Below are 24,762 nucleotides of genomic sequence, written 5' to 3'. Positions count from 1 at the left end.
CAAAGCTCTTGATAAGAACAAAAATTATTCATCACCGATGTAAACAATGGTTCTTTTGATCAACACGGTATGGTCTTTAAAGTGTACCCGCCTTAAATAACAGCTTATCACTGGGATCTAGATACAAAGTACAAATAACAACAGAAGTCAGTGGTCCCCGTACACGGGGGAGGAGGTTTAACCAATAGGTCTCATGCAACATAACGTTATTGGTTACCAATCATGTATCTGCACCCTTTCCCCCGAAGGTCTAGCTGCAACCCCGATTTTTAGTTTGGTAGGTGTTCGATAATTGGCGATAAGAAATAGTTATATTTGAGGACCGAAACGAAAAGTTATGGTGGCTTATCTATATAGAAGTTAAATTTAATAAAATAATTATTATGTTGTTTTTTTTTTATTCTTAATGAGTTTTTCTTAAACTTTATTTGTTTCCATTTTGGTTTTTCTTTTAGCTCACGAAGACAGATTTTTAGTTGGGCTTTGCTGAAAGCTAAGTCCTGGCTATATGCATGTAATTTGTAAGTATTTCTGTAGTAGGCAAAACTGCTAAAGTGAACAAAAAACCAAAAAGTGTTATTTTTATGAACTACTTTACACTTTACAAAGCATTGGTATTTCGCTGCTTATCAAATAGAAGGGATATTGATTTTAAAACGATTTCTTCAAAATCCATTGAACTAATTTTTTTTCTATTTTACTAGACAGACATACTCTTTTTTAAAATCCGCTTACACCATTTAATCGCTCTCTGATGAGAGAGAGATAGAGAGAGAGAGAGAGAGAGAGAGAGAGAGAGAGAGAGATTGTCAGTCTTTACTACGTAGTATGTATAATTACACATCAAAAGAGCCCAGCTTAAGCCTTTCAGTACTGCAATACTTTGATTCAAATTGTCAACAATGTCTGTTTAAAAAATGCATATATTTGCATTCTACTGTGTTTTTCCATTAAATTCTGTGATCTTCAAATGCCTATAAATGCAACAAGTAGTCAAAGGTTAAAATGACGAGTTTTATTATGACGTCACAAACGTTGAACGCTGTTAACTGCAACGTCTTAAGCGAAAATCAAAGTTCACGCTTGTGGCTGTTACTGTGGCTCTTCCATTAATATTAACTTACCCTTAGGATAAGATAGGAATTTTAAGGTATGAATCACATTTGCAGAAAAGGCAAGAAGTAAAAAAATGTAAATATAAGCATTAAATCATGATTTTTTGAAGTATACACTCTTATAACTGCAGCGGTGTGTGCATAGAAATTTTCAAACACACAGTACACAAAGTGTCAACGGTTTTATTCTTTTCTTTATCGTGTGGTAAACGATGCGTTCCGGCAAACGTTTGGTAAAACCTGCAGCATATATAGATGAAAAGTTAAATAGATAAATGTAGAACAATTATTTTTAACTTTAGAAAAAAAATCAACAACATGTAAATTACTTTAAAGACTATATTTTTGTACATATATATAGCGTGCCATACTTTTAAGAATTTTTTTTTCTGAATCCTGAATTTTTTACCTGTAATCATACTTCAAAAATCAAAATTACACTTTCAAATAATTTTAAAGAACAAAACGGGTCCGCTGCCTTCACACACATCGGGACTTGTATAGCTAAAGTGAAATCATATGATAAAGTATGATTGAGAATGTCATTGTTAGTGATATCATTAACAAAGTGATATAATCAATAATTTAATTAAAGCATAATTACATGTATTGCTACTTTGGTAACCAATTTAATTTTGTTTTGAGTACCTACGATAAATTTGCAACGTTATATGAGCCCAGTAAGATAAACGGATCCAACAACAGGATTTGATACACACTTGGAATACACTTTTAATTTAAACCTAAGTTGTAAATTAAAACAACATAATTATGACAATAATGAAGATAAAAACACGACTCTATATTTCGTTGAATTGACAGATTAATATGCACTATGTAACTTTATTAGATATTCAACGTTTTGTTTTTAGATAATAATTGAATTTTAGATGATACTTGAACAAAAAGTGTTACCAAAGTGCTTTTTTATAATTTTGAATAGCAATCAATTGGAATTTCATTTCTGGTCTATGAATAGACCGAGATTAGAGGTTATTATGATGTGGTAATATTTTACAGGTGACAGGTGAACTAGAACAACCAAGAAGTCTCAAACCTGACCTGACCGCGCAAAAATAAATCGGTAATTCATTATTCAAACAAGGAAACATAAAACTTTTTATAGCCAGTAATATCTGGAAAATTCAAATTCCACTGTTTGAGAAGTTTGTCTCGAGGCATCTGTAGTTTGCACTGCAGTTCACTGTTATTTCCAGATCATTCGAAATTCTATAGTTACATTGTTTTCTTTAAAGAATGAACAAGTGAATTTTTAATGAGAAAAGATTAAATAAAAAGATTATCATACCTCCAAATTGGATCCTTTAATTGAAATTTCAAACATGTTTATCCCTATTAAATTGATATTGCTGTCGACTCGTGCAAAAATTAAACAATGTTAAAACGCATTGCATTATTCAGATCAACAGATACCACCCGCATGTAAACACTGAAACAATATCAAACATTGCTGTGTGAAATTTTAAAAATAACAATCAAACAAAATGTGCCTTCTCCTATAGAAAATAGATATTCACTAGATATATCATATTATTGATTAATCGTATTATTGATTGGGAAAATCATTTTGTAAGTAAATGTGTATGAGGTCATTGATCAATTTAATCTTTATCATCAGAGCCATCACAATAAATGTTGCCGTTTGGCCACAATATTCCAGTTCTGCATTTGTTTACAGCAATTGCTGTACAACAATTGATGTCCCATTTTGATAATACACAGCTTGTTATGCTTATGGAGGTTTAGAGGTTACCTTTAAAATGTTTGTTAACATAAATTATTGAACATTTTTCGAGCTTGTTTTGTTTTGTTAAAAAAAAATAAAAAACAAAACATGGCAACCAAAAGCTAATACAAAATTTGTAATCGCTTGTAACTTGACGACTGATTCTTTTGTAAAACATTTTAAGGTGGAAAATGTTTAAATTAAAGTAATATTATTTTTTCTCTCGAAATTATTAGTTTGGCATCTTGTTTAATCAAAAAACTCTAAAAAATAAATAAATCATGTCTTAACTAGTTCCTTTATTTTACAAGAATCTTGAATCTTGGCATTATAAATGCCCACATTTTCAACTTGATTTGAACTTAAATGAACTTGCTCGAGCCTAACAATAAAAAAGTGCTAACTTTGTTTGAATCTCATAGTAAAAGATGCATCAAAGGAGAGCAGCATCACACGAACGTGACTTTTAATGAGAAAAATAATGTCACACAATCAGCAAGAACTTGTACATATGCTTCGACATAAATTAAGTGAAAAGTAAATAAGTTCCTTATTGTTAGATATCACATGGTAAAACACAAGAAGAACAACTTTTGATGTACTTATGAACAAAGAGTTTATTTGCCAATATTTCCATTGAAATCAAATATAAAAACGGGAGAAAAAAGAAAGGAACATCGTTTCATTTTGCTTAAAGATGATTCAAGCTTTCATCGTCGTTGGTTTGGCCCTCTGCGGTAAGCTGTGTATAAGCGAATTATTTTGTTTTAGTTGTCGAGAATAAGCGAGATTCGGAGCTCACAATTCAGGTTTAATTTACTTCACCCAATTTGTTTTGTTTATTTTATACATGGATTGCTGAAGAAACAGTTTTCTGATATTTAATATTGAAAAAGAGTGACAAATAGTTATAATTGTTTTATTTTATATATATATATTTTTAAAATCTGACTGTTTACTTTAACAATCATGAGCTTTTTATCTCTCTTGTTTCTCGGCAAATGACAATCAGACATTCAAATTACGGAAGATTATAGCAACTTCCTATTTAATCATTCTAAACAATAAATGTGAAAAAATTATAATACATATAACAGTTTAGCCCAAAATGCTAACATTTCGTTTTTAGAATGCGAAAATACGAAACGGTTGTTTATAAATGTTGCCATTACTTGTCTCTTTTACTGACTGACTACATGTTTTCATTTAGCCCTGACTGTTAATGGCGGTGGCTTTGGAGGTGAGTTTAACTGTGTATAGTTTGTAACAATATCATCGTCATCATTAGAATCGACCCAGATATCCATTTGCATTTGTCGAAGCATTTCATTTTTTATTTCTAATACTGTCATACATGTATCCTTCGTTAATTATTGGCACATGATAATTCGTATGCTTATATGGTACGACCCCCTCTTAACTGACAATGATAAGAAGTAATCCAATTATCCCAACTCTTCTCTAAAGGTTACCCTCTGGGTGGACTCGGAGGAGGATTGGGTGGAATCGGAGGTCTAGGAGGATTTGGTAAATTCGGAAGTGGAAGTCGAGGCGGAATTGGTGGTTTAGGTGGAATCGGAAGTGGAAGTCTAGGCGGAATTGGTGGAATCGGAAGTGGAAGTCTTGGCGGAATTGGTGGTTTTGGTGGAATCGGAAGTGGAAGTCTTGGCGGAATTGGTGGTTTAGGTGGAATCGGAAGTGGAAGTCTGGGCGGAATTGGTGGAATCGGAAGCGGAAGTCTTGGCGGAATTGGTGGTCTTGGTGGAATCGGAATCGGAAGTCTGGGCGGAATTGGTGGTCTTGGAGGAATAGGAAGTGGTGGTCTAGGTGGATTGGGAGGAATTGGTGGAATCGGAGGTATAGGAGGGCTTGGCGGAAAAGGAGGAGTTGGTGGAAGTGGAGGATTTAGTGGAAAAGGATTCTATTAAAAGGTACATGATTTATGTTAAAAAGATATTAGTAGTTTGAAAAGAACGCATAGGATTTAACTGTAAGAGGATTTTATTGCACGGTCGTAAAATTTTATGATTTACTGAAAAGTACCAGTCGCGATAGATTTCATTTCACGAAACAATGAAACGCTTTTAAAAAATAAAGATAGTATTTACAAGAGGTTTTATTTATGCAGTCTTAATTATTTTGTAAATGAAATTTATTTCTTTATAGAGAGTTTTACTGCTGTCTTGCCGACTGTCGAAACATAGTAAAATATAATAAATTACATTGTATCCATACTTTTTGGGTTTTTTAATGCGTAAAATAAGATCATGGCTTGCTGAAGTTATGAAACATATAAAAATTTCGATAAAATCATTTGCATTAAGTGTAAAGATTATATGCATCAATTTGTGACATCCTTAATATTTAACTAAAGTTTTTTTTTGCACAAAAAAATTCACGATAAATGTACTGAATTAATTAATTACGAAAAGTGAATTTAAATTGAATGTTTGTTAATATAAATGGTATATGAGGATAACGTAAAGTTGTATAACCGTTTGAAATATATTTTGAGTATAAGTACCCAATTGTTGACCTTTACAAACAATACGAAATTACCCCCTTGATCTTTCCAATGTCAAATGTCTGTTTATCTGTAAACGTGAGTGATCAAAAGTGAGCCCGTCTACATCTTTATTTAAGGAGTCCGTCTACATCTTTATTTAAGGAGGTTAGTGGTCAACAAATGCCCAGTAGATTTACCTTTAATTTTTTTCATATGAAATATACCTACACACTATCATTTTGTATAAGAAAAATATAAATTTTAGCTCTCTATTTTGTACATTTTCTTATATCTTCTTCTTCTCGAAGGGACCAATATTAACTAAAAATAGCCACAACCATTCAGCCCTCTTAATGACACTAAAACAATACTAGTAGTCGAGAATGTAGAAAATTCACTGACTTATAGAAATATAGGACAGACAGGCAATAAATTATAAACCTCAAAGGTTGACAAAAACTCTCGTTAAGCTGCAAAACGCAATAATACAATTGAAGAATGCCGCATTAGCAAACCATTTTAGACCACGAATTGACCATTTTTACTTTTTGATTGAATCTTGATATTTATGAAAATATGTATGACGTCTTAAGAATATCATTAAATTGTGTATGTTAAAACATATGTGTTTGTTGCAGCACGAGATGACGTTACAAGTTAAACTATCAATATTTATATATATATCAATAATTTTACTGCTCAATTTGTAAAAAGTCTCCATTTTATCCATTGATTTGTTTCAAATCATAAAAAATGAATAGGATTGAGATTAACCGAATCAAGTAACTGTATGTGATTAGTCATAATAGGAAGATATGTAATATTGAAATATTGATGAAATTTATAGTCATTGTACACATGTACACATATCATATGATATTAATAATGGTTTGATTCGGCACACTTTAAATTACCAAAAGTATTTGTGAAACATTTTCATAAGTCATTTAGGGATGGATTTCATTTAGTACCTGAATATCTTATTTTATAAATAAATACTGAGAATCATTGCCTTATTCAGGATTGATACCGATTTCAAACATGAAGTTATGGACCATTATTCAGTTGTAGGTGAAGAACCCATCCTTGGATAAGTTCTTCAGCAATCCCACTTTGTTTTATGTAGAATTTTACCAAACTTGAGGAGGCAGATTTCAAAGATGTTATATACCCTGTCATATTTGTTGCAAAACGAAAAGGTTTATTTTAAGGGGGAGGGGATATTTCTTTTTATCCCTTTAATCTTGTGGACTCTGGAATTATTTCCCTTTTCTAACTATGCCTGGAAAATTGGGTTTTTATATTACTGATGAATTTAATAATGATGAGATGGGAAAAGAATACCATACAACAACAAATTGACCATTCTGTCATACAACAAATTATACTCAAATTTTTCTTGGCAGGAGAATTGTGTTCAACTATGCATACATTACTTGAATTGTTTGCTGCTGACTCCGACATGTTCCACAAAATTTTAAATATCCCTAAACATGATAATGTACCAATCTGCTTGATTGAATCTTGAACCTGATTTCATAAATCATCACAGTATGCAGATTGCTATTCACTTGTCTGCCCATTTTAATTTAATAGATTCAGATAATTATCAAAAAGGTCATGATTTCTTTCTGTTACAATCACGAAGCTATGCAATATGAAGAAAAACCATGTTAGGTGAAGTTGAAGTATCCCATTCTAGGCTACGTGTAATAAACATAAAAATATGCTTTTAAACGACTGTTTTTCTTTGCCCAGCCTTTTATTGGCATAACCATACATGTAAAATGATGTTAATACAAAGCTCCGGGTCAGTGTGATTTGTTTAAACAAACAGAACAAATTAATAATATTCATTTGACAATTAAGTACTTTAGAATGATGGACAATTTTCGGAAGAGCCGAACTTGGAATGGAAAAGATCGACAGCCTTAAACAGAATAAAATAAATTTTGAAAATTGTATGTTTGCACCTATTAGAATGTATCTGCTATTATCTGCTTCTAACAATATATGAGACTACTAATTTTTTTTTTTTTTTTTCAGGATTTCAGAATTGTAAAAATCGGCGCGTAAAATATGTATGGCAGTTCATGTATTGTACTCTATAATATGACTAACACGGATTTCATTTTATTTAAACAATGAAAAGAAAGTTGTATCAGAATATTAAACATACTTTAGTGTATGACAATAAAACATATTATGAATTGCATGTAGTTAATTTTCAAGTAATATGCTTAATAAAAAATGTGAAATTTAATCGCAGAGCAAAAACAAAAAACAAAACAAAAAAACAACTTGAACTTTGGCAACATGGATCTCCTTTCCACATTTTCAGCATTAATATTTGACGGACACCTGTTACTGGGGCCTAACGTGATTCTGGCTAAGTGTAAATGTCCTGGATACCATTTTGATTTTAAATTCACCTTTAATGTATAAATCTGGAAGCTGTCAATTTTGACGTCAATAATTTGATTTGACTGTTATAGAAATACTATGAGATTTCAAAGAATAGATTGAATAGAATCTTCTACGTCTTGTTCTTGTTTTTGGACACCATTCACCTGACAGATGCAATGATAACCATAAACAGACAGCCAATTATTACACATAATTATCAGGAAATTTCAATCTTTGACAGTTAACGTTTTAAAATAAATAATCTTTAAAAATGATTATTCATAGAAAAATATATGAAATTAATAACTAAAAAAAAACGAAGAGGAAATAATATCCATAGTTTAAATTATCACGATGATGAAGCCTCAGTTTGTTACATTTATTTGTACACATCCTGCAAGTAACATTAATGGAAAACGGGTAATTTTCGTCTTTTGAAATCATCTGTTTAATTTACATAATATGCATGAAATTAATTAAATAAAACACACCTTTTTATTCAAATGTTTACTTTTCTGCTTAAAATTTTCTTCTTTTTTCAAAAAATCCCTTAATAAAACCCAACTTTTGTGCAACCAAAGTAATCTTTCTTGTAAATGTTTAAGCACACAGAACTAATTATATTTCAACCTTTTCATAAAATGTCACAGGATATTTTTCATTTAATAGAGAGTCTTCTTTGATCTGAGCTCTTACAAGACTTAACGTATTAATTTTATATATGTTGTTTCGTACAAAATACTTCTAAGGTATGTTATAAATGCTAAAGTATGAAAAGAAGAAACGTTTGTTGTATAGGTTTTGAACAGTACTATCATTGCCAATCCTTGTTTAAAATCATAGTTTATGATATACTAAACAATAAATTCACGGTGGTCATATTATGTAAAAGAGTAGTACATGATGTGTACAATAAAAACGTATTTATCAAACTACAGAAACAAATAGTTTATAAAGGTACAAATAAATTCATGGATATTTACAAAAATGTTAAAACACCAGTATCAGTGTACGAGGGTTATTAGGAAAGTTCGCGGACAAAGTGATTTACGGCAAAATTACTGTGTACTTTGTAGGATGACATATGTTTTATTAAATGACTATCAATCTAATATAAGTATGCATAAAGTTGTTTAAAAAAGATACAGCGATTTTTATTTTGCATGAATTGGATTTACGGAGCACCATTTCATATTTCCACGACGTCAAGTGACGTCAAACTACTGAAAGGCAATTTAAACCAGTCACTCTTTTTCAAAGTAAACACCTTCAAGTTCACACTCTTTTTATGCCATTTACCCATTTTTAAAACGCATGTTCACACCATTATTTCTCAAATTTTTGTATAATGTCTTTTATGTCAAATCGTAGATTATTTAGGTCCGAAAATCTCTGTCCACGCAGTTTCGACTTCAGACAAGGAAATAAAGCGAAAAGATAAGGAAATAAAGCGAAATCCATAGGTGCAAGATCCGGGTTATATGGGGGGTCGGGGTTTTGCAAGAGCTTAATATATCAAATTTTTCATTTTCAAACCTCCAATTCCAATTATGATTCTATTTGTAAAACGTTGTCCTTTAAAAATAGCAGCATTTAAGAACCTTTTGCTCTCCATCGGAGATTTTTCTGTGTGCACACAAAATTTAATGACGACCCGGTGCTCCAAGGTATCCATTTACGTTAACGTTTTTTACTCATTTTTCCACTGTTGATCGTCCGTATTTTGGGATAAAACGGCCAGAAAGTTTTCAATTTAATTGAAACTTTCCCCAAATAACCTTCATAACTTATTGTCATCTCGTATGAAATATGGTTTATTTTCATGCGCTTAAACTGTACATATTCTTAATGAGGAAAAATGCGTACAAAATATAAAACAATTAAAACCCGACATGCTCCGTGAAGCATATCTTATCAAAATAATAAATCTGTAAATTTTTAAGTGCATTTAGAAAATACGTCAAGATTAAATATAAAAAGTTTCGCTGGTATCATCCGAATAGTCCGCTTACAATCGAACTTGTCCGCGAAATTTTCTAACAACCCTCGTATTTGTTGAAAAAAGAGAAGTTATCAGTACAAGTAAATCAATTTCTGAAGACAGGTTGAAAATTAAAAATTGTAGCATGAACAAATCAAATGAATACTTTCCTTTATGAAATAACAAGAGACAATGAATGTCCTTTATAAGATTAAAACAACATCGATTTTGATAATGCCACATGAATTTCACAGATCTGCTATGTATTTCGGTGGTTTCAAATCATACATGTAATCCCTGCACACTTTTATCAGGATATAAATCACATAATATCGATATCAAAGTTTTAAAGTACTACATAATTTTCACACATTTCATATTAGAATCGAATGATATTTATGTTTCACAACGATATGATCCTAGCACTTTTTCGATAAAATTTTAGAAACGTACGTCCACTCTTTGAAATTTATTTTAAAAATGACGTGAAGTAAGATATCACTATGCCAATAGCTAGTGATACATTGTACACACGATGAATTGTTTATAAATAGGATTGTAAATGAAACGAATATTATCTTGATTTCATTTAAAAACAATATCAGATAAGATTAATGTTTTCAGATCACCTGAAAACAGTCTTACGTACTTGTATTTAAGTCATGATTTGTTTTTCAATGTGTAATTGTCAAAGAAATTAAATTATTAGTTATTCAAATCATGTTTATAGGTTAAAACCACATTGACAGTGATTCAAAGGATATCTTTTTTAACATTGCCATCAAAAACATTTAATTAATCTTTAAATTGAAATTAGGTTGCATGCATAATTTATCAGAGAAGTATATAAGTAAGGAGGCTCAGAGCAAGAACAGTTGTTGACGCATCTTTGGAGTTGCTGTTGCTTGAAGTCTCGTCCAGAGAAGTTTCCAATATGCTGCGATTGATTTTGCTTTTTGCTTTGTGTTTCGCTGTTGTTATGTCACAGTTTCATGGCAGACGTTTATTTGGTAAGTACATTGATTGTAATTGCGTGTTTAAACATTAAAAAAATCGCTTAATATCTACAGAGATATCGTATAGAAATATCATTTAAGCAAATGAAAATAAAATTATATTTGTACGCGCCCAGTTTCTTAGTACCATGTAAAGATTCAATCTTGAGACATGTTAAAGAAACTTAAAATAATATTTTCTTCTTTGAAGCACCACGTCCTTGGTTTGGTAACAACAACGGGTGGAACAACAATAATTGGTTTGGTAACAACAACGGGTGGAACAACAATGGGTGGAACAACAATGGGTGGAACAACAACAATTGGTTCGGTAACAACAACAATTGGTTCGGTAACAACAACGGTTGGTGATGAATCAGTGACTGGTGATAGAAAGCTTCAAAGATGGCGGTCACAATGGTCGTGGTTTCTGGATGACGTTTAAGAACTAGCTGTGATTTTTTTATAATAAAAATATCATTATGTACAGTGTTTTGTTCATTTCTTCCATTTATCCTTTTTCAATGGATATAGGAACATTCAAGAAATACTGGTTTGTCTTGATATTTTTATCACTGCGACACTTTAAATGTCGTTTTCTAGATTCACTTTCAGACTAAAATACATCAGGATTTTATTTGTCATGTCATATATTTATATCATGTTTAAGTTCAAGTCTTGTATATACATTCCAAATAACACATTTTTTGATATTGTAAACGTAAAGACCATATTTTTTAAATTCAAGTTTTTTTTTACATAAAGCATTTGGTGTCTTGCCAAAGATATCTTTGTCCCATGATCAAGGATGCGGGATCGCCAACAAATTACCCATATTATTTGCCTTTTCAATTATATATTGTTTTAGGCCATAAATTATCAATAATTAAAAAAACCAATTAATTTGAAAATTTGAATGCTTCCTTAAATATTAAAATGATGCTTGCCTTCTCAAGGGGAACACGACGACTCATTTGTTTTAGCTCATACACCTTTTTTTTACCCTTAAAGCAAAAAGGATATACTGGTTATGATATCGATTAAAAAAAACGCCCGGATGAAAATTTTAAGTGTCATTCGTGGAGATATTAGCATGCTACAGAGCTTAAGATTCCTTGCTTAATAAACAAAGCGTCTGTTTACATTTTGAATGTTGAAGTGAACATTCCAGTTGTAGACTTTAAATTAATGTAAATTAGCATCATTTATGGAATGGTTTTAAACTGAATCTTTATTAATTTTGTGAACTGATCATGAAAAGCTTTCAATGTAATGTTTTGACCGATTCTCGAAGTAGGCGTTTAAACAATAACGGTCCGGACGTGCATCAGAGAGAGAGAGAGAGAGAGAGAGAGAGAGAGAGAGAGAGAGAGAGAGAGAGAGAGAGAGAAGGGGAGAGAGAGAAGAGAGAGATTATCAAATCAGATATTAACTGACGATTAATCTAGGTGTGTATATTATATACTATATTGATGTTCCTACAATTTCGGATTGTCTAACAAAGTCTAAAAGTAATTTGAAATTTTATTTGAGGCGCTACCGTAATCAGTATTTGCTCTATATTGCTTATTATGCAGTGACAGCTCCGTGTAAACCTTTGGTTACATGTTTAGTACTAAAGAATATTACTGTGGTTTCATTAATATTCAAGGGTATCAATTTTCTTGGATAAAGTAAAAATCACAGTTTCAAGGATATGTAAATTCGTGGCCAATGACCCCATCAATACAAAATGTTGGTAGAAATCGCATTTCAATGAACATTTAATTTCGTGGATCAACTTAAAAACGAAATCCACGAAAATTGGTATTCAACGAATATTGATGAAACCACAGTATTCATTCTGTTTTGCATTGTTACAAAACGATTAAAAAACATATTTTCTCTACATGTCTAAAATAGTTTATGTTCCTTATCAATTAGTCTAGTTCATGTATTATATAAAATGGCGATTTCAGAGGAGCAACTCTTACCCGATTGATTGCAAGATTATCTTTTATTATATCATAAAACTTACAATAACTGTCACATGCAGATCATTCCTATTAAAGAAATACTTGCTTCATCAGCTTCAATTGGAAATACTAGTCTTCATACTAGTCTGTTGATCAAAAAGTTGATGCATAATTTTGTGGATTAAGATTCACTGCACTTTATTACATATAACAATAAATAAATACAATGAAATCTGTTTTACTACAAAATCAATTTTCATGACATGACTATTAAGCTAAATGAACTCATAATAACGATTTAAAACTGAATAGAATGATATTTATACAACACATTGATAAATTCTACAGTGAGTTGTGTTTGTGAACAATCTGTTTTCTGTTCACCATTGCCAATTGTTGTTTCTCCATCCGTTGTTTGGATCAGAGTTCCAGTTATTCCGCCTATCCCAGTTGTTCCAATTATTGGTAAAAAGATTTCGGGAGCCGCCTAAAGTACGAATGTATGAAATTTCAAATTTTATGTTCGATTAATATAATGTATTAAAAGTAGGGTTACTGCATGTATAACTTGCTTGTCTTCGTAACCATGAAAAATATAATTTCAAAATTTCGTGCTTTGCTATATGTATCACATTTTCAAAGCTATTTCGTCCAAAGTTTTGCCGGTTATAGTTCATTACCACCAAAATCAAATATACTCTTCAATGACTATTTTGAGAACCTTTTTTTCAACAATAGAAATATTCTAAAAGAAAATAGAAATAACTATTGACAGGTTTCACAAATATGCAAAGCATACACCTTGTGCATACAAAGAAATGGAAACTATTTTAGTTTGTCCCATAAGTGGTTAGGAAGAATTTCTTTTAAATGTTGTGCACCTGTTATACATACAAACGTAAAGAAAGATGTGTGCAGAATTGTACCTGCTTGTATTCTTCGAATACAATCTTATCAACATCATCATATGTCGTCATCAAATAATGCCTTTTTTTGATATCCATTTATATTTTTATTGAACGCTTGATTTCTGAATAAACTTTTTACACCATTTCTATATTTATACTTACATTATAATAATTGCAACGATTTTATTGCCACTAAATATATATACACGAGATGAAATTTATCTTCTTCAGCGTTTTATTATTATCAAAATACATTATATAAAATATAAATATTAAAATATTTAAATCAGTAGATGTTTGTTTTTGTTTAAAATCTTGTATTGAGAAAAATTTCAATTTTAACATTCAAATTTCACTGAAATAATTCGATTTCGTAGTAGAATGTACAAATTTTACATTACAATACTTAATAATGAATGACAACAGAAAATATTTTAAATTAAGATTATTGTTTGATTGTAAAAGTGAATCTTACCTTGAGAAATAACTAAAGCAACGAAAAGCACAAGAAGAAGAAACATAATTTTAGTAAAGTCCAGCATTGTTCAATGGTCGGTCGAGGTCCCTTCAGTCAGCTGTTCTATCTGATGTAAACTAAGTTTTAAAGTTGCTAGAATCAATTTATAGCCATGGACAGGACAGTGCATTGTTAAAATGCACTTTGCATTTCAGGGGATTAATTACTCCTAGCTTAAATGTTCACCCCAAAAAACGTGATGCACATATGAAATGGTTTTCTTGTGTGAAAGGTTATGTCCCCTTCGTTTTCGAACTCTGGTCTTCGTTTTGACAATTGTTTGATTTAATGATATTTTAATCTTCTTTATCTCCCTTATCACTTTAATGTATCCTGTTTGTCTTGATACGGTATTTAAAGTTTCAAACGTTTTGTATACTAACAATTTGTAAAATTTACAAAATTGTCTGCTAACATATAAAAATAAATTTTATATATTCATTTTATTTCTAGCTTATCTTTTTTATGATTTAATGGTGTAGTTTGATTTCAATCGTATCAAAAGTATCAAAATACTGAAAGCAATATTCAAATAAACTAACCCAGTACTTGCTTACATGCATATTGTGTTTAATATTTAATGCATAAAAACATAATAATAACCAACAAAAAATAGCTGATATAGTTACGAAAGCAATGCATCAGGGTGTTTTTACTACATGAACACAAATAAACAATTTAACATATATCAACTCTGCTGATGTATAAAACATAATTTTAATCTATAGCAACACTATAATGAATTCAAAGACTTTTGATCTCGTCAGTTTACGCATGACAAAATAAATCAAACGTTCTTTGGCTGACAAATGAGAACGACATGGACTCTTCACTAGAACAAGAATAAATCCATAGCCGTCGAGGGTAGTACCAAGTCTTTATGAAATCAATTTCCTTGATTTACTTCCTTTACTTTACAAAAATTGAAGGTTGGAAAACAGGTATTTTAAGTGCATTTATTTTAAATACGCAGAAAATATGCAGAATAATATAGAATTTTGTTTGATGCACATTTGCTAAATGTTTAAAATTGAAGTTACTTTTAAGTCCAGAAACCACGATCTCCATAAGTTATTGGGGTTTTTTTGGAAAAAGGAATAAGGGAAACAGCAGCTGAAAACAAATGAACAATAATTTCACAGCTTACCATCACATCAAGTTATGTTAATAAGAATTTTGTAAACCTAAAAATTAACAGACTATTTTTATTCTTTCAGTATGCTGTAAGCACTAAAAATTGGAAGAATCCAAATGTTAGTAATTAATGGTACCAAGAGTATTCCAATGGAAAAAGGACTTTTTAGAAAACCTTTTCTAAAGAGTTCACAAAATGCCATCTAAATGTTCAGTACTGTTTTTAGATTGTATGATATGGAAAACAAACTAATCATGATACATTGAATACAAAGCAAATAAATGCATAATATGGGCTTATTCAGACCTGCTTCTCCAAATCATACATTTCTGTGAGACAGAATATAAGCCGTTGCCACAAATCACAGTTTGCTACTAGTGTTAATATAAGACAGAATAAACTGGAAGAAAATGATGCTGCTACCCTTTAATTTGTTTATTTTTAACTTTTAAGATGAGAAAAAATAACAATCGAATGTATCAATTCATTGCTGTATACAATGAACATTTCATAATAATCATAATGAAATTGAAAGTTTTATTTTAAACCGGTATTTAGTTATCACAATATACATGGGGGTAAAGTAGAGGGGGGTGGGTGATTTTTATGTTTTATTATCACTAATCATTTGTTCTTTGGCCCTTTGACATGATAATTTTGAATTTTTAACATGGTCATTTTATATTACAGGCTGAATCAAATACATGGCGTTAAAAAGCAAGAAAACATTATATATATATTTAATAAACTATGAAAAAGAATTGCAAATGTTGCAACATTTCATTAAAGTAAGTTTTTGCGGTTGAATTTGAATATGTTTCAAACACTGGACTGCTGATCGGGCAGAGTATTTAATCAGTATGTATTGGTCCTCATTACACAAATTAAGAATTCATTTGGTCGAAAACTTAAAAAAAAAACCGAATTGCCCCTGTATAATTATTCCTCGACGATGTTTTTCTTATCCCTAATGTGAATACTTTAACTACATTTGTGGCTTTTTATACAACTGTCGTCAAGCGTCTCCCAATAATTGTGTGTCCATATCTTAATTAATATGTTTGTCAGGGCCCTCAAATGTGATTCCCATTTTTTATACTTTGGACATTATTGCGTTTATTTTATACTTTAACTTATTTCGATACAATAACAGATCGTATTTTCTCTCTGCAGTTTGAAGGCTTTGATTCTAGAGAGGAGAGCAACAACAATGCTGCGACTTTGTATTCTTATAGTTTGTGTATCACAGGCCAATGCGCAATGTAAGTATCATAATCCTTTATTTTCATTTTCTCTCCAACATTAAGCGCCTAGTTTCTTTTTCAGTTGATGTTTTATTTTGTCAAAATAGGTTATACTTAAAATTATTTGTTTCATACCTTGATTAAGTCCATTGAATTTATCAGGGAGTTCCTTTATATGTAGCAGTCTTTGGTCTTAGTAAGACCTTGGAATTATTTTTTAGTTTTAAACTCTACTATCATGTCCATAGCAAACTTGGATAAGCAACATGTATGTAGTATTTGCAATTGAACTTATTTGAAGATGTTGTGAACTCGCAGCCTATAAAAATCAACACAATTAAAGTTGCGAAACACTTGCTTAGTTTAGCGTATAGGAAAATAAACAAAGCAGCTACAACAAAGTTGCATATTTCATGATGCGTTAGTTCCTATAAATGTCCTATCCCTTTTATTGTTATTTTCGCAAGATATTTATAACTTATGGTGAACGCACATCAAAAAGTTAACGCATATAGCTGACAATCTGTACTTGAAATTCTCTTAGGATGCTTAGAAAAATAGATACAAACTATCCTAATATCATGAGCATTTTCGAGATAACAAGCAAACGTTGTATTAATTTTTACTTGTTAATATTATGCAATTATTAACTGAATGCTCAAGTGCCTCTAGTGGTATTTTCCTTGCTGATTGTTGGTCATTTCATTGTGGAATTCGCGGTAAAATATAAACACATAACTTTTTTGTAAGCATGCACTCATAAACACACTGGATTGGACTTGTACCATTATATACACTCATTTACAACAACATAATTTCGTCTTAAGACAAAGAATTTGAAATAATTGAAATCCCCTCCCATTACCAATAAAAAGCCTTGCTGATCTAGCAACACTCATTCAATGATTCAATAATTTTTGTTGGGTCAGCACAGATCTAAAAAGTAGAAACCAACTTACTGATTTTACTCGTTTAATCTTTTTTAGGGATCAAAAATCTTGCAGTTGTCTTTTGTTTCGCTTGTATGTCTGACTTACCATCACCATTTGCAGGTTTCCATAATACTCAACTGACTTTGCAGTCTTAATGGTCTCTTGTTTAAATTACAATAGTAACAACCATACTTATGGGAACAAATACCGCTTTAATCTAAAAATTTTTTTAAAAAATGTTTCTGAAAGTGTGAATTAGTTAACAGAGTTTTATCTTTTTTTCAGTCAACATCTTTGCTGCTCTTTTTGGAGGAAACACTCAAATTCGTCAACTGACATCAAATAAACAGCTGCCAGTCATGTTTGCATTGAATACACAAAACACGAATGCTAGTGTTCAGCGGCGAGGATCATTGGCAGAAATTTTCGAAAAACTAGCAGTTCTATTAAAGCCTCTTTTGCCTTTTGTGAATGTGCTGCTTCAACAGATAACTGAAATTTTGAAATCGCTGACTACAAATTTGAAAAGTCTTTTGGAGAAGATAGTGTCACTATTAAATTTGATTCTACCAGACTGGCAAAAAATTGTTCGTCAACTGATAATGGTCCTATCAGAACTGATAACAAAGCACCTGCCGGAGTTACTGCCCCTGCTGAAAGAAATCATTAATACTGTAGTGCAGCTGCTACAGATTACACTTGGCGGAAACGGTTTAAAGTTGGATTAATTTCATATGTAACAATGCAAACGACCTTTAAACAACCTAAAATTATTGTTACTGGAGATAATCTTTAATGTAATGTATGCAGCACTTCAGTTTGCCTAATTTTTATTGATTATTGATGTTGACATAAAAACTTTCTAAACATTTAAATAATCTTGTTGATTGTTTCATGTGCTAACATTTTAATGATGAAAATCAAGTGAATATGAATTCTGATTTTACATAATATACTAATGAAAACAATATGCACTAGCCTTTATTCTTGTTTTATTGATTTTGTTGTTTCTTACCTCTATTTGTGGTTGTTTGCTAAACAATGGATACTTTGAATTTTGACATCCCCGCCTAAACTGTAAACGCATTTATCGCACGACTCCACTATTTATACAATATTACTGTAGTGTGGCTTGATGTCTGCATATTTTTAATTTTATATTAAACGCAAATTCGACTTTTTATTAGAAAGATATAATTCATATGAATGATAAATTGTCATAGCATCATTATATGTTAATCAAAATTTTGAGCTATTTAAATGAAATACTCCTATTTTCAATACTATTGCGCAACCTAAACGATCGTTTAATGTTCGCAAAAAATTGCCTTATCGCGAATACCATATAACGTTATCGTTTACTTGATAGAAAATAATCAGATTTGCTAACTTAGGATGTTATGCAGAAAAACTCAGGTTTTTGAAGAAAATGTAATTACATTCTTCAAATGATAATGAATAAGCCTACATACGTTGTACCGACACATAGAAACCAGAGTCTTATTTCTACATTGTTGGTGCACATTTATATCAATTTCAGTCATGCTATTATACGACTTTAAAATTTGAACATTTTTTTAAAAAGATAAACTGGTTTGTGTCAAATATTGTATCAGAGCGAAAATTGATGGCATCATCATCAATGAATTTGTTTGTCATCGGGGCGATTAACAGTCAGTATCTGAACATTTGTACTGTCATTCATTCTAGCATCCAGACATTTTGTTCATTCACTTTATACCTTCGTTATGGATTTTGACGGTGATTAATGCCTTCGTTATGATTTTTGAATGTGATTAAGAAAGGATTTGACACCAACATTATATATTCATTACAAATTTAATTTAAATCTTACTTAAAAGTTTTTTTTAACATGCCTTGGGGAACTTCAGAATTAATTTCATTTTAATTTGTGGTCATAGGAAATACATAGTTCATTTTTGTATGGTTGATTTTTTTTTTATTAATGAGAGTTTAATATGGTTATAATCAGCTTTATACTATTCATAAACGGACACCTTCAGAGGAAATATGATCACGCCGGGCCCGTAAATTTATTACTTTGGGCCATTATTCCTAATCGTTAGGTTTGTCGCTGACGCCGAGTTTGTTTCACCTGTGTAGAGGGCGATAAGAACTAACTAAGCTACAAGGTCAATTGTCAGGATTCTTGATTTCCAATCAGTTTTTTTAGAAAGGTAAAACAGTGTGTGAAACTGATAAACAAACATGTCTAAATGCAATCAACTTAACATGTGTAGCTTAGTTATCAATTTTAAAAGTCTGAATTCAGGGAACTGGGCAGAGGTTGTGAAATTCTGGTATTCTGAAAAAAAAATAATAATAATAGAATTAAAGTATCAGACGATAGAGAAAAGAGTAATGGGTATTATCTATCAGTTTTAACAATTACTCATAAATCATATTGATATCTTTGACCCAATATTAATTTTAAAAAACAATACTTGATTATCAGTATAAATATAATAAAAAGATTGAAAGTATATTGGTTGTTTAATAAATCCATGTCTGTTTTTCTGTTAAAAAAATTACATCAATTTTAGGAAATAAAGGTTGGTCATTCTTCCATATATTCCATATTATAAAGTATGCAAGATGCGTAAAAATTTAAGACGTTTACATATCGTTCAAATGTAACGTTTTAAAGATACTAAAATAAATACACAAATTTTCTAGCATAGGTGAAATGAAATTCTGACATTAATCTTCACAGGATATTAAATTCAGAGCTGACTAGATATACGCATTTTGTTTCGTTTTTATAACATTAACATGAAAATTAAATGTTCTGTTTTAAAAGACATTGTTTAAGTTGGCAATAGCTTACTGCGAGGAAACAGGAGTTATTTACTCAGCCATTGCACGTTAACCAAAATGATTGTGTGCATTATTTTGTGTTTGTTTGTTTCTTTCGCATCAGCACAAAGTAAGTATAATTGAGTCTTGCATTTTGAATAACTTTCAACATCATTTTTAATACCATAAATTACATGTATTAGCTGTTTTTGTTTCTAGATAGGATGAATTGGAAAATAAATGTAAAAATTCAAATTTATGCTTTAGTCTAATATTTATTCGAATAATGCGTCATTTCCGAATATAACGTCATTAGAATCATACATTATATCCTAATTCAACGTCATTAGAATGATGCGCCACATATTTACATTTTTAGAAAACCCAATATCTAATCTTCTAGGAGGTATTCTTCAGACGGATTTGCTACCAGCACAAAGTGTGTATAATATTACATTATAAGCAAATGATTGCTCTTATATTTTATAGTTACTTAAGTTTTAGTTGTACAATTTGAAGTGTTAAAGCATGCTTATTAAATATTGACTAAATTAGTTCATTCTAAATGCTATCTTTTGATATTCAAAATTGGAAGCATTGTTTTTCAAATTGAAAAAAAAAATTATAGCTTCAGATGTCACAAAGTCGGGTCTTCTTGAGGGTATTCTTCAAAGTGATATTTTAGCACAAAAAAGTAAGTTACTTCAATGTGTGTACACACTTCTTTTCTTTTTATTCAAGATACATGTACTCCTAATATTTTCGAACATTAAAAGTGATATAACATGGTTTTATATGATAAGTAAAAAAAAAAAGCTTTCTCTCTGTGTGATGTTCTGATATTGCAAAATCGTAATACAATTGATCAAATATATAATATTAAAATTTCAGATGGTACAAAGCCAGGTCTTTTAGATGGAATTCTAAAAAATGGTCTTTTAGCACCTAAAAGTAAGAATGTCTTTTTTGAAGTATTTAAGTTTTATGCACTACGAATTTTTGAAAAACCTATTTAATTTTAATTTAATTCAGATAACAAGGATAACACGATTTCAAGTCTTGTTGGTGGAATATTGCAAAATGATTTACTAGCACCTGAAAGTAAAAGTAAGTCTTTTCACTGTTTAATGTTCAATTTTAAAAAACACATTTAACATTCCTTTAAATACTGACACTTCAAATTTACAATTTCTTGAGATATTGTAAATTTTAAGACAGCTTAAAATCTAGTCTTTTTAATAATACGCAATGAAAAAAGACACAGAAGAAACCAATTTGTTAAATCCTAAAGATGAGTTCATACTTCAATCAAGGACATAGATAATATTTATTTTTTGATTTAACTATTTACTCTAAACAGAATGAAAAGTATTTGACAAAATATCAAAAAAGAGAGTTAAAGCGCTTATTTCGATTTCATGAACAAATTGTATGAATTTTAGACAGCACAAAACCGAGTCTTGGTAGTATTCTACAGGAGGGTCTAAGTCGACCTTTGACTTCGTTACTATCAAAAAATTCTCCGGTGTTCACCTTACTCCAGCCATCTACATTAGAAGAAATTGTGTTAAAGCTTCTCGAGCTTCTGAAACCATTGTTGCCTTTCATCAACATCTTGCTCCAACACGTCACCGAGATTCTTATTGTGGTGATCAACAACCTTGGGGACTTCCTCGACCATTTAATTGCGATTTTGAATGCTCTGCTACCTGACTGGAAAAACATACTGCTTCAATTGGTGCAAACCTTGCTACAGCTCTTGAATGAAATCCTGCCACAGCTACGCCCCCTTCTGAAAGAAGTGCTGAAGTTGGTCCAGGGATTGCTGCAGTTCCTATTTGACGGGAATCTTTGTGACCTTGATAAGGTGTTTGACAAGGTTGACCAATTATTGGCAATCTAACACATTAGAAACAATTAAAATGAATATAACTTTAATCAATAAGCAATATTGAATGGTTTATCACTGCTTTATACTATACTCAGTTATCAAGAACATGCCGGCTGTTGGATTTTCTTTATTTATAGCCAAATAGGCAGATTCACGTTTTCTAATTTTGTGCTTTATGTATAACATCATTATGTAACCCTTTTAATGAATTATGAAACATGTCATTTAAGTCTAAGACTGTTCACGAATAGCATTTATCATTCTTGTTTTAGATCATAAAAAGCATGTTAAGCAATTACCTGTGGTTTTTGGTGCCATTTTGTAAATAAAAAAAGAAAAGAGGGAACATTTTTTAATCTAAAAAACGCTTTTGAAACCACCTCTTACCATTCTCTCTTTTATTTTCAATGTATGCATTTTACAGCTGCAATCATCTGCAAATCTTGCACACATAAATAAGTTATATGGTGTAAGTGTTTTAAATACATTTATAAAATAATCTCTTAAAATTCTTAGAATTGAAAATAAATAAGTTCAGTCAGACTCGTAAGATAAGTTTAAATTCTCATCTTATTAGGCAGAGTTATTTTGTAAAAGATCAACACTTGGAAGGGACACCATCGGACTATCGAATTATGATTAAATCATGAAGAGTTGTTACTGTAAGGACAAGTATCTGTTTCATACAGAACTTATGCTTTGGTTGGTCTAATGTCCATTGATGTCTGATAGAAACAAGTCATATACGGAAGAATACCAATCGTAACTTACGGAGCTACCTTTTGTCAACTATACATTGACATTTTGATGCGTAACAAAATCGTTTTGATAATAAATTCGTTGGTCATAACAGTGTGGTTCATTTCCTTTTGACCATTTTGTTTAAGAAATCTTTTCAGATATATCAATTATTATATTTTAATTTATTTTGCTTAAATACACTAAATTTGAGATGTCCTTTAAGTGGAAATCTATCAACGGAAAATCAAAAAAAAAAAAAAATTATCATCGCTCACATCGATGATTAAACATTTATTCGCATCGTCCGATAAGGTGCAATAGATTTTTTTTCCAAACAAATTTTTCAAAAAGAAAATTGACTCTCTTTATTTTCTTTTTTAAAAACTTGTGCGGCGGTCAATACAAACATACACATTTTATATCAAAATATTAAGTATAAAGAATTAAACACGCAAGGCGAAACACTTCTAGCTGCATCGGGCCATTCGTTCCTTATTAACCGTACATTGCTCGGCCACCCCTGTTGGAACCACCAATCAGAGACCCACTGCCGCTACCACGCCCTCCCAGCCCCCTGATGCCATTCCATCCACCCATCATATTGGCCCTGTTTCCATTCAAACCATTAAAGCCATTTGAGCCGCTGGACGCCCAGTTCATGTTGTTGTTCATCCAGCTTGACCAATTATTGAACTCGCTGTTGAATCCATTGTTATTGTTGTTGTTCCCGTTCCTCCAGTTGAACCCATTTAAACCATTGTTGCCGGACCAGTTTATTCCATTATTTTCGTTGTTAAACCAATTTATTCCGTTGTTGTTCAATCCATTTTGCCAATTATCGTTCAGACCATTGTTGTTTAATCCATTCATCCCATTGTTGTCCTGCCAATTTATTCCATTGTTGGCATTGTTAAACAGATTCATTCCATTGTTATTCAATCTATTTAGCCAATTATCGTTCGGACCATTGTTGTTTAACCCGTTTAGGACGTTTCCTACGTTAAAATGAAGAAAAAAAGAGTTATTTTGCGTACATCTAAACATTATGGGTTTTTTTTTTGGTTGTGCGTCGTCTGTCTAAAAAGCATCATACTTTGTAGAAAAGAAATGAATAACGTGTGTTTCTGATGATCAGGATGTTCTTAGGCTGACGATTAACAGGATAATTTTAAGATGTTCATGTCGCACACTTTAAATGCAAACACAAGCAAAGTACACTGAATATCATATATGGTTTTTTTACTAGGAAAAACGATGGTAAAAGTAAATATTCAAATATAATTTAACTTCAAATGATTAAAACGTGTTGAAGAGAATAGATTTCAAAAACGTTTAGAAATAAATAATGAAATGTTTAGAAATAGAGATTGCAATTATGTAGAGAAATGGTATATATCTCTGTAGAATGACACAGTTATTATTATAAGGGCGAATCTACTTGCCCTCTTTATTCATCATGAAAAATAAAATCTTACCATTAGACTGGGCTACTGAATTTCCAAACAAAAGTACCAAGCAGCAGAACAATTGCAACATCATTTTGTCGGACAAGCAGTAAACACACACACACAAAAAGAAATGCAGGGGGAACCTTGGGTTGTTGCTTTGACCAGAGGTGCCTTATAAAGGGATAGTTTTCTCGCCAATTGTGTTAAACATCATGTAACATTAAAGAGAAACATACAACGGACAAATAGAATTGAAAGAAAGCTGTAAAATTAATATAGTTTAATCATGTAAACATTTCTATTGCACATGATAACCAGAAACACAATCCGGCTATGATCAAACATTAATTTACTTCTTTGAAGTTCAATGTCTTTCATGCTGTCCTGAACACTTTGGGTGTAAAATTGAGACTATCCTGCGTAC

At 31.0% G+C, this 24,762-nt stretch overlaps 3 protein-coding genes and 1 long non-coding RNA gene across 9 annotated transcripts; 2 read left to right on the top strand and 2 right to left on the bottom strand.

The window, feature by feature from the left end:
• Nucleotides 1–138: 138 nt before the first annotated feature.
• LOC105317779 (uncharacterized PE-PGRS family protein PE_PGRS46) lies at nucleotides 139–11,235 on the top strand. 3 transcript variants are annotated; one of them, XR_010712440.1, is made up of 7 exons: nucleotides 139–277; nucleotides 456–521; nucleotides 2,136–2,199; nucleotides 4,073–4,102; nucleotides 4,330–4,793; nucleotides 7,415–10,765; nucleotides 10,962–11,235. XR_010712440.1 is itself a non-coding variant. In XM_034482769.2 (6 exons), the coding sequence occupies exons 3-5, from the start codon at nucleotides 3,560–3,562 to the stop codon at nucleotides 4,788–4,790; spliced, it is 531 nt and encodes a 176-aa protein (XP_034338660.2). In that variant the 5' UTR covers nucleotides 460–521; nucleotides 2,136–2,199; nucleotides 3,423–3,559; the 3' UTR covers nucleotides 4,791–4,793; nucleotides 5,029–5,096. The 3 variants fall into 3 exon arrangements, 1 of the variants encoding a protein (XP_034338660.2); XM_034482769.2 differs by lacking the exons at nucleotides 139–277; nucleotides 7,415–10,765; nucleotides 10,962–11,235 and adding exons at nucleotides 3,423–3,599; nucleotides 5,029–5,096 and having other exon boundaries at nucleotides 460–521; XR_004604243.2 differs by lacking the exons at nucleotides 139–277; nucleotides 456–521; nucleotides 2,136–2,199 and adding an exon at nucleotides 3,271–3,599.
• Nucleotides 11,236–12,927: 1,692 nt separating this feature from the next.
• On the bottom strand, nucleotides 12,928–14,313 carry LOC105317778 (uncharacterized). Its single transcript, XR_898376.3, has 2 exons — nucleotides 14,089–14,313; nucleotides 12,928–13,192 (listed from the first exon to the last, which is right to left on the bottom strand). It is a non-coding gene; the product is annotated as an uncharacterized lncRNA (long non-coding RNA).
• A 5,921-nt stretch (nucleotides 14,314–20,234) lies between these two features.
• On the top strand, nucleotides 20,235–22,495 carry LOC105317776 (uncharacterized). 4 transcript variants are annotated; one of them, XM_011414505.4, is made up of 6 exons: nucleotides 20,235–20,388; nucleotides 20,638–20,697; nucleotides 20,893–20,952; nucleotides 21,150–21,209; nucleotides 21,291–21,365; nucleotides 21,701–22,495. In XM_011414505.4, exons 1-6 carry the CDS (start codon nucleotides 20,337–20,339, stop codon nucleotides 22,159–22,161), a joined length of 768 nt encoding a protein of 255 aa, XP_011412807.3. In that variant the 5' UTR covers nucleotides 20,235–20,336; the 3' UTR covers nucleotides 22,162–22,495. The 4 variants fall into 4 exon arrangements, with proteins under 4 accessions (XP_011412807.3, XP_011412806.3, XP_034338657.2 ...); XM_011414504.4 differs by having other exon boundaries at nucleotides 20,887–20,952; XM_034482766.2 differs by lacking the exon at nucleotides 21,291–21,365.
• Nucleotides 22,496–23,222: 727 nt separating this feature from the next.
• LOC105317775 (N66 matrix protein) lies at nucleotides 23,223–24,516 on the bottom strand. The gene is made up of 2 exons (XM_034482764.2): nucleotides 24,366–24,516; nucleotides 23,223–23,885 (listed from the first exon to the last, which is right to left on the bottom strand). The coding sequence occupies exons 1-2, from the start codon at nucleotides 24,427–24,429 to the stop codon at nucleotides 23,386–23,388; spliced, it is 564 nt and encodes a 187-aa protein (XP_034338655.2). The 5' UTR covers nucleotides 24,430–24,516; the 3' UTR covers nucleotides 23,223–23,385.
• Nucleotides 24,517–24,762: the final 246 nt, after the last annotated feature.

This window comes from Magallana gigas, chromosome 3, assembly GCF_963853765.1.
Source record: "Magallana gigas chromosome 3, xbMagGiga1.1, whole genome shotgun sequence".
NCBI classification, from domain to species: Eukaryota; Metazoa; Mollusca; class Bivalvia; order Ostreida; family Ostreidae; genus Magallana; species Magallana gigas.
This window is presented reverse-complemented; position numbering and strand designations above follow the sequence as displayed.

Coding starts and splice junctions, on each gene's coding strand:
- LOC105317779 (XM_034482769.2), top strand. CDS start 3,560: ATGATTCAAGCTTTCATCGTCGTTGGTTTGGCCCTCTGCG. Junction 3,600..4,072: donor CGTTGGTTTGGCCCTCTGCG/GTAAGCTGTGTA, acceptor GTTTTCATTTAG/CCCTGACTGTTAATGGCGGT. Junction 4,103..4,329: donor TAATGGCGGTGGCTTTGGAG/GTGAGTTTAACT, acceptor TCTTCTCTAAAG/GTTACCCTCTGGGTGGACTC.
- LOC105317776 (XM_011414504.4), top strand. CDS start 20,337: ATGATTGTGTGCATTATTTTGTGTTTGTTTGTTTCTTTCGCATCAGCA. Junction 20,698..20,886: donor GGATTTGCTACCAGCACAAA/GTGTGTATAATA, acceptor AAAAAATTATAG/CTTCAGATGTCACAAAGTCG. Junction 20,953..21,149: donor TGATATTTTAGCACAAAAAA/GTAAGTTACTTC, acceptor TTAAAATTTCAG/ATGGTACAAAGCCAGGTCTT.
- LOC105317775 (XM_034482764.2), bottom strand. CDS start 24,429: ATGATGTTGCAATTGTTCTGCTGCTTGGTACTTTTGTTTGGAAATTCA. Junction 23,886..24,365: donor TTCAGTAGCCCAGTCTAATG/GTAAGATTTTAT, acceptor ATTTTAACGTAG/GAAACGTCCTAAACGGGTTA.